We start from the raw sequence: 10000 nt of genomic DNA, 5'->3' as shown, positions 1-10000 counted from the left end.
AATAGCCAGAAACAAAGTAAATGAGAAGAATTACTTGAGTTTTTAAAGAAACTTTTTTTTTTTTTTTCGTACACTTAGATACCTAAATGTTGTATCTCTAAGTGGTAGATAGTGGTACACTGGCTACGTTTCTTATTTAGTTTATGTTTTGTAGCTTCCCAACAATAACTAGCAATAATTAAGCTGTTTCCTTTCTTCTATTTGATATAACTGTTTTCACTGAAGAGGATAAGGTCCTAAATGTGATTGGAATGTAGGGCAATCAACCAAGTTGTCTTGATTCCTTTAAAAGAGTAATAATGTTCCAATGATGTTGCTATTTCTTGACTCCCAACATTGAGTCTTAACTCTGTCTGTAAAAGTCACTCGTAAGTGACGGTGTACAAATTAAAACACACACGGAAGAGTGCTTTACCATTCAACAAAGAATTCGTGTATGGTGTTTGTGAGTCTGCTGAGTTTGCTCGTCAATGGACATCGCGCTATTGTGTGTGGAAAGAGAAGCATGTGTCAAGCAGCTAGACAAAATATCTAAAGGCAGTTATAACAATAATATCCAAAGAGAATATACATAGCTAACCCATATAGAGTACCTGGGTACTTTTACACAAATATGTTAAATGGCGGGAAAGCGTCGTACGTCTGGCAGTTGTCACCACTTCACGCGCGCTGAGATCGAAAGGGAAAAGCGATAATAGGTCTATAGGGGATCTAATTTCATTATATTATGCCAGAGTGAACGCATACATATGCTGTAGGAGAAGGTTTAAACTAATTAATGATTTGATAAATGTATTTACGGCAAACTGGTCTGAGACCCCTTTTGGAAGCGCATTTGTTTACTTTAATTTATGCTTCTCACACTTCCCTACCAAATCAGTATTTGCAATATATCTTTGGTTCCTTATATCCATGATTATCCCCGCCATCGTTAAAGAAAATGAATCAGAGCGAGAGGACATGAGAGTGTATGCTGTGTGTCGCTGAATCATGCGTTTTGGGGAAGATCGAATGTACAGACGTTGCTTATGTGTTTGGGGTATTGTGAGTGAGGTCATGACTAAGTGCTTTTGTATGTTTGTGTGTTTATGGGTAGGTCTTATGTACAAAGACAAGAGCGGTTATTCATTTGTTGAAAAATAATTGGGGAATGAACAATGAATGTATGGTAGCCGATGTTCAGTAGCATTTTTTTTTTTTTTTTTTTTTTTTTTTTTTTTTTTTTTTACAAATATGAATAAACCAGTTATTCAAAGCGGGCATTTCCTTACTGGGGATTTGACGTGCACAGACACTTCCCTGTTCTTAATTTGCTGTTAAAAGGTATGAATTAGATTGATTGATCGCATTTACAATTTTGTTGTTGTATATTTGTTCTCAATACGAGAGAGACCGAGTAAAAATTAGTTTTGAGAAAAGTACTGCCAGTCTGGTAAAATAGTTATTGTGTAAGGTTATCATTGCTGAAAAAATAAATAGTATAACTATTTACAAGACCTATTACCTGTTTCGTTTATATTCGAATTTGGGAGAATAAGTAGTTATTTAAGGTTATATAAACCAACATCAATACAGAGCTTTTACTATTAGTACTAGAAAAGGGCAAATGTGCCATATATAAGAGGAATATACAGTAACGTAAGTGCATATTTCCTCATCTGTACTTATACCCTGAAGCAAGATCTAATAACTAGGCCAACGTACATACATGAACCGTGCATATCTCCATCAGACTGAATCAAATCTAATACAAGGTGTTTGTTATTTGTAAGATTTTAAGACACTCATAAGGTATATAAGGTATACATGTGGTAAGAAGTATTAATTCTGAACTTTTTATGCAGTCATCCCTCCGCCAGTTCTCCACCGGTCATTAACTGTGGAAAAGTTGCCAGTTAGTGAATAAAGTAATGGTGCGGAAGGAACAACCATGGTCATTCGACGCCACAAGCCAAGCTTCCTGCCATCACCTGCGAGCTGACAGACTATCCCGCGGAAAGTCAGCGTTCAATGTCTTCTGTTTTGCTAAGGTAATTACCACATAGCTTTGAACTTTCAAGGTGTAATTACCAAATTTTCTGCTCATCATAGTCTTTGTATATATTTAATTATTACTGTGATTAAGTATACGTCACGGGAGTTGCCGACATTTGTTATCATGATCCTCGCTAGAAAAAAACAAAAACAAAAAAACTAGACTACCCTTGCCCTGAGATCACACACGAGAAAGAGCTCTGGGAGAAAACTCGCGAATAATAAATTGATATTACTAGTATCTCATTTTTGTTCGAGACCTTCACTTTAGTTGTTTATAATATTTATAGGATAGTTGAAGCCATTTATATAATTTTATTTGTACTGCATATGTATTTTCCCCCTCTGTAGCTAACGTTTCCTTATCGACAGCGTATAATATGAAACTTGAAGAAGGTGAATGCTAATTGCCATTTTGTCATGTAAAACAGCATATTTACTGATAATCGCACTGACTCGTACGCCTGGCAGTGTGTCTTGCGTCTAACTGTCCAAGTACTGTGGATTTGGATTGTGGCGTATCAAATTGTTCAGTATGACCAGAGGAGCCTCACGCAAATAAAGTAAATTATTTTAACTCCTGGCATAACCCCATCAGGTTATTTTGGTATGGGTTTCGCACAATAAAACCGCAACACAATTAAGTAATTAATACTAAAGTTAAACCATCTTGAAGAATTAAGTAAAAAAATAAGGAAAACCAAAATAAGCAAAGTCAACAATAAGTTGAAACCTTACTTTAAAAAACAATATAGAATTCAGAAAAAAAAACTTGCAGTATAAAGGCAAAGTAAAACCAAATCATAAAACCTGAAGAAAGAAAAGCACTCGTAACTATAACATAGTATTATATATGAAAGTATGATCACAACAGCTACTATAAGCAAGTCAAAAATACCTCAGACATATAAAACAATCAAATAATTGACATGAGTAAAATAATAGATTAAATAATGTTTGTAAAAATGGTCATCCTATTCACTAAAACATTTATATGGTTTATTTAGAACTGAATAAAACAAGGAAACTGATAAATCATTAAAACTAGGCCTGCCTTCACGGCATTAAGAAAGTAAAAAGGTAAGCTAACCAAAGTCAAACGAGAACAAAAAAAAACAAACAAAAAAAGCCATATGAGCAAACTAAATACAAAAAAAAAAAAAAAAAAAACGAAAATCAAGGATAAAAACCGCTAGAGATGATATAAAAGGATGGTCTCCGGTAGGTGAGAGAAGGCTGTGACAGGAAGGTACAAATTGCCCGACGAAGGGAGCGCGCGGGCGAGGATGCTTGCTGTCGCGAGAGAGAGCGAGACAACGTCGCGCGTGACTAGCCACACTCGATTAACTTAACCAACTTTTAATGACGCGTGCAAAAGATGCTTCAGTCGATTAATTAACTTTCTGGGCTACGGAGAATCTATAGTGCCCAGGTTTTTCATGATAAATAAAACACAGCGAGTTCGTGTGTTTACTATAGAGTAGTCTTCTTTCCGTAAAATATTTAATCAAAATCATTTAGTATGTATGAGGATGCTCGTGTGATTCCAGTGCCGCAGTTACAGGTTACTAAGGAATGGTGGTTCACTGCTGGCGTTGAAGCCTTGGATCATTTTGAATGCTGAAAGAAATTGGCGAAACTGTGTTAGTGTGACAGGACCTGTTCATAATCCTGTAACTTCTCTCAGCGTTGCCAAGTACTCTCAACCAGGCTAGAGAGGTAAGTGTATCGAATGATTTTATTTAAGGCAGTCCACGCGCGGTATTTGCAAAAGTTCTCTGACAGTAAAATCGTCACGGTACCCACAGTATCCTCATACGGGTAAAATTACCAGAGACAGGAAATTTGTGTGAGATCTTTACTAGAGAGCCTCAAAATATTTTCAAGGACTTAGGTTTTGCTTTACTCGGTCTCAAAGTGTAGTACACGAGGTCTATCAATGGCGTGGTAAATGTTACGTCATGTCATAGCACCGGCGGTCTGGCGCTAAACAAACCTGACATTCGTTGTATTCAACATGAATATTCTTCACTAATATGATTTTTTTTTTAAAATAGAATGATCAGAAAACGACTTGTAGAGGCAACAACCACAACGAATCGCACTTTTTTTTTTTTTTTTCAAGTAATGTTGATTAGAGTTGAAGCAAATAAGAAAGACAAAACCCACAAAGTGACCTAATTCATGACACGTTATGTTTAGTCACAAACAGGACATACTCAGTAGGACTGATGGCACAGACTTGGAATATCAGCATTGAAATTGTGGTATTTATCACAAACAGGACTGCACCCTAGGGGAGTCATATGGGGGTCTGGGGGGGGCAGTTGCCCCTCCAAGACTCTGTTTGCCCCCCTCAAGGTCTGTCTTGCCTCCCCCAAGAGCCACACACCCCAACAACTTGTAGCGCTAATTGAAGAATTAGGTTACAGACACATGCAAAGCAAACTGGTACTACATGGTACTCAATTTTCCAATTTCACCCATTGAACATAACAAATTTGCCCATAACTAGAGTAATAATATTATTAGCAAAAACTTAGCTCAGTGGACATGGCATGTGGTTTTACTATCCCAGCAGAATAAAGATAAATGAATGAATTTTGTATTTGTATTCCCCTTCGTGTGTCAGTTTGTATCATTGGGATTACCAAGAGAAGAGCTTTTTTAGTTCCTTTTTATTCTTCCAAGTTCTCTCAAAATTGCTTAACAACTACCGTCAAAAGAGACATCTTATCTTTTATTTAGAATCTTATTGATAGAGATATAAACAACTGTTTAGGCTATGTTATATCCTGTACTTTGATATTGACAATTAATGTAATGGTGAAACCTCTCATTTGTGCCTCTTGAAGTCATATGAAACAATATTGGTCAATGGAGCAAACTGGATTATGCATAATTGCATTTTTTCTCTGTATTAAGTATAAAAAGTTGCTAATGCATGTTTCGTTCAGTGTAGATTGATTAATTTATAAACCTATTCATTGGTTAGATTGCATTCTCATGAAATAGTTAACTAAATACAATATTGCATTACCAGAAGTTTTAATATAGTCTTTGATTCCAGTAGATTCTTCAAGATTCCACAAAATCTAGATACAAAGTTTCCATCTAAGGAGTGCTTCTAAACTTGGTATCTGTAAGTAGCAAAATTCATTTTTTGTAAGTATTTTTTAACTATTGCTGAAATGTTTCCACTAATATTACTTAACATATCTGTGGAAAAATCAGGTAAAAAAGGCATCAGAGTACCTGCAAACAAATAAAGTTGATGGTCATTATTATTGCTGCATAGAATGATGGTGAGTGATGGGAAATGCACAAGAGGAGCAGTGGCAATTCACTGGCACTGAGCATGTGGCACCTAAGAGTATACAGAGTTTCATATTTTTTATTTGTAACATGCACACACCAACACTAACACACTAATATATGCTTTCCACTCCAGGTTGTGTATCCACACGATGTAACACCTATACTGGATTTTTTGCATTGCCAAACAAGTCAGAGGGAATATGCAAAATGTTGATATTACTGATATTGGATAAAGCATGAGTAAGGGATGATTATGAATGTAAAAAATATATAATTATTCAATATATGCTGCTTATTTTTTTTATAATCAATATAACTATGAAATCTAACACCTGCAAGGTACATAATTTCTTAGGAAAAACATTGTTGAAGATATCCATTGTTGGCAGTGTGTTTGTAAAGTGACATCATCCAAATATAATAGTATTGAGTCCTGTACAAACTCCATATATGTGTCAGACGACTGTGTAAAACATGTCGCCAAGTATCCGACACCAAATATTAACTGAAAACCTTTCCTGATATCCTCGGTTCCAGGTAACATAGGATTATTCTCATCCTAGGTGTGCAAGTTGTGAGTGGTGAACATACCATGGCTGGTGAAACTACACTCACTTGTAAATAATACATAACCAGGAATATACTTGTCTCATGCTACTTCGTGCATGAGCTGTTGACAGAACTTAAGTCGCCTTGAATAATCATTAAGATTCAAAGCCTGAACCTACTGGAAATGAAAAGGGTACATAAGCTGTTCACTTAGTGTTCTCCATACTGTTGGTTGAGATAACCCTAAATCAACAGCAATTTTCTTCATTATCTGGTGTGCGAGATTGCTTCAGTCTGTTTAAATCCCTTAAATGAGATTGTTTAATGGTCAGACAGTTGACCGACTTGAGGCATGGGTTTGATGTGGTTGGGGCTAGAGGTTCATTTAAAATGTTCAGTTGTGTAAGCTACTCTATATTAGCAATTAGTGCATTTTTTTTTGGGGGGGGGGAGGAGAGAAAGATATGTAGTAATGTATTCACTATCATATCAGCTTTTCACCCTGTAATTTTATCTATAATTCTGTATCACCCTGTATTTGTATATATGTATATATATATGCATATATATGTGTATATATACATATATGCATATATATTTTTATATATATGTATATATTTGTATATATAAGTAACTAATACAATTGTGAAGAATGTCATGTTTATTGAACGTTTCCAAGGTATAACTAAACCTCCATCATCAGCACTGTCATAAACAAATAAACAACCAATGGAAAGTCAGTTAGACAATAGTAATTACAGATGTTGGGTTCTAAATTAAATATGTACAGGCAAATGCTTGTAAATACAAAAACATGAATAACAATTATACAAAAAATAACAAAATATGCAAAATGCAAGTGAAAAAACATAAAATAATTATATAATTTAAGCATATAATTGAAATAAAATAACATATAAACAGTTACTGCCAATTTCTATGAAAAAAAAAATATCAGTATAAGATAGGGCTTTCAGTTTTGAAAAAGCAAAGTTATGTTGTTAAGTTATTTTCACACACATGATCAGAAGTAAGTGTCGTTTTGAAAATATGTACAGGTAACTATGACTTTTCAAACACTGACACTCGTGCAGAACATCACATTCCATCTAATTTAAATCAATTGAATATCAGTTAAGCCAATGCCATAGCAGGATAACAAAATCAGGTGACTTACACATTGAAATAGTTGTTGGCAGTTACAATTTTCTAAGTATAATATTAATTTACAAAGTTATTCCTGAATTATAGTACATCAAACAGAAATTCACGACATGTTGTGAATTAATATACTGATATATATGTGTAAGTATATATATGAATATATTATATATATACATATATATACATATATAAACATATATAAATATAAATATACATATATAAATATATATACATATAAACATGTATAAATATATATACATGTAAATATACATAAATAAATATAAATATATACATATATGAAAATATATACATATATATACTTGTATAAATAGATATACATGTAAATATATATATACATATATAAATATATATATATATATATATTTATATATGTTTGTATGTATGTATTTATTTTTATGTATGTATACATATATGAGTATATTGACGTACATATATATATATATATATATATATATATATATATATATATATATATATATTTTCACATATATATCAGTATAGGCCTATATGTATATGTATTTTGATGAAATATACAGTTATAAGTTTATACATGAATGTACATACACACACACACACACACATATATATATATATATATATATATATATATATGTGTGTGTGTGTGTGTGTGTGTGTGTGTGTTTATATGATTCTGTGCAACCACCTCCAGATCATTTTCCTCATTATCTGGTGTGTGAGATTGATGTGGTTGTCCTGCATCATTCATGTATGGAGAAAAACATACATTTAATGTCATACTGTACAATGTGATTCGTCTCATAAATGTATGGAAATTGGCTTTCATGATTTTGTGTCATTAAATTCAGTACACTGATATTGCTGTCAGTTATTATTGTCTTATCTGATATTACTTAAAAAAAAAAAAAACTTCAGGATCAGTTCAATCAGTTTAAATCCCTTGAATGAGATCGTTAAGCAGTAAGACAGTTGACCAACTTGGGGATGGGGTAAGGGGTTCATTTGAAATTTTCAGTTATACTTCGTAAGCTATTTCATGTTAGCAATTAATGCTTTATTTTTTTTATGGGAAAAAACAAATGTGGTAATGTATTCACTATCATGTCAGCATTCCACCCTGTAATTTTGTTTAATTTTGTATCACCCTGTATATGCATATGATTGTTTGTTTATATATATTAGTATATATATAATATAATGTATATAGTTATATATATATATATGCATTTTCACTGGATGAGTCTTTGTGTTGTTTGTAATTTAACTATATTCTTATTACTTATATTCTATAAGTAATTCTGTCAGTGTAACTATTATATTTACTATTATCTTTATTACCAGAAAAGTTACCATTACTATTATCATTACATTACAGGAAGAAAATGAGTTTCCTCTCTGAGTGGATGCCTTTGGCCCCACCTAGTGATGATGAAATATATAATCAAGAAATTCTTATCAAGGAAAAGGTTAAGGAAGAGATCAAGAAAGAGAATGATCTGGAAATTCAGGAAGAGAATGATCTGGAAATCAAAGAAGAGCAGGATCTAGAAATTAAGGAAGAAAGTTTGGACTATGAAGTGAGTGATGCAGACCTAAAACACAACTATCCTTCTTCTATGGGAAGTAAGAGCATCAGAGAAGAAGAAAATGGAAGGAACTCATATAAAATTATAGAAGACTGTAATGATGCATCAGTGACAACACCACTTGTGGCTGATCATTGTGATACCATGCAGATATCAGACAGGCACAAGGAAGGAGAGGAAGAGGCAGCATACCAAAAGCCATGTTCTCAAAGAGTTAAAACAGTGGAACAAAATGAAGTGGATACAAATAAACCTCACACATGTGAGATATGTTGTAAAGCATATGCATCAAAATACCGTTTACATAACCACATAAGAGATATCCATACAAAAGAGAAACCATATAAGTGTGAGGCTTGCAACAAGACTTTTACAGTCAACAGGAAGCTGGTAATACACCGGAGAATGGAATGTGAATACAAGTGGTCACCGGATAATAACCAGACAGCTAAGGATGGCAGTAAAGAGATGTCTGAAAAAGAATCTGAAGTATGGAAATGTTTCACTTGTGAAGTGTGTAGTAAGAAATTCCCTTTTAAACGTGGACTATTGGCACACATGAGGGTTCATACAAAGGAGAAACCTTTTAAGTGTGAGGTATGTGCTACACCATTTGCTCGGAAAACTGATATAAGTAACCACATGAAGACACATACAAGGGAAAGATCTTATGTATGTGATATATGTAGTAAAGGATTCTCCAGGAAATCTCATCTTGATGGACACATCAGAAGAGTACATCTAAAGGAGAGGCCTTTCAAGTGTAAGATATGTAATAAAAGTTTCTTCGAGAATTCACATCTTAGGGATCACATGTTAATTCATACAGAAGAGGATCCCTTTAAGTGTGAGATTTGCCATAAAAGTTTCTCTCAGAAAAATAGTCTGAAGTTGCACATGCAAAGACATGTAGGAGTTAAGTCATTTATCTGTGAGGTATGCAGCAAAGCCTTCTTGACTAAACAAACATTAGGGATACATATGAGAGTACATACAGGGGAGAAACCCTATACTTGTAAGGTATGCAATAAAACATTTAGGGCTCTTTATACTTTAACCAAACACAGTAGACTGCATACTAGAGAGAAACAGAGTGTGTAAAAGGGGTTAAGGTTAAACAAAATATTTTTTTATTAGACATTTGTTCTATTAAGATGTAGAAGCTGGATATTCAATCCCAATAAATCTCATGATATATGGATCTATTTTTTGTTTTCAATATTTTCTGTTCTATATACAGTTATATATACATATAATTTACCAGTATATATGATATATATATATACATATATAGATATATATTTGTATATATATGTATATATGTATCAATAGAAATATGCACACTTTTA

At 33.3% G+C, this 10000-nt stretch overlaps 1 protein-coding gene across 4 annotated transcripts in view; it reads left to right on the top strand.

Moving 5' to 3' along the window:
- Window positions 1-9904, top strand: part of LOC125037182 (zinc finger protein 583-like) — an 18404-nt gene extending 8500 nt beyond the window's left edge. Inside the window, exons 2-5 of one of the 4 annotated variants that reach the window (XR_007115955.1) lie at window positions 1845-2030; window positions 3593-3753; window positions 5108-5176; window positions 5486-5698. Coding sequence is in view for 2 of the 4 variants with exons in the window: in XM_047630224.1 (XP_047486180.1) it covers window positions 8448-9752 (1305 nt within the window). In the remaining 2 variants the exon portion in view is untranslated. Of the gene's footprint in view, window positions 1-1844; window positions 2031-3592; window positions 3754-5104; window positions 5177-5485; window positions 5699-8440 lie in introns of those variants that run through there. The other 3 variants (XR_007115954.1, XM_047630224.1, XM_047630223.1) reach the window with 3 other exon arrangements.
- Window positions 9905-10000: the final 96 nt, after the last annotated feature.

Source organism: Penaeus chinensis, chromosome 22, assembly GCF_019202785.1.
Source record: "Penaeus chinensis breed Huanghai No. 1 chromosome 22, ASM1920278v2, whole genome shotgun sequence".
Lineage (NCBI taxonomy): Eukaryota > Metazoa > Arthropoda > Malacostraca > Decapoda > Penaeidae > Penaeus > Penaeus chinensis.
Note: the sequence above shows the minus strand (reverse complement) of the source record. Positions and strands in the feature narration are given on the sequence as shown.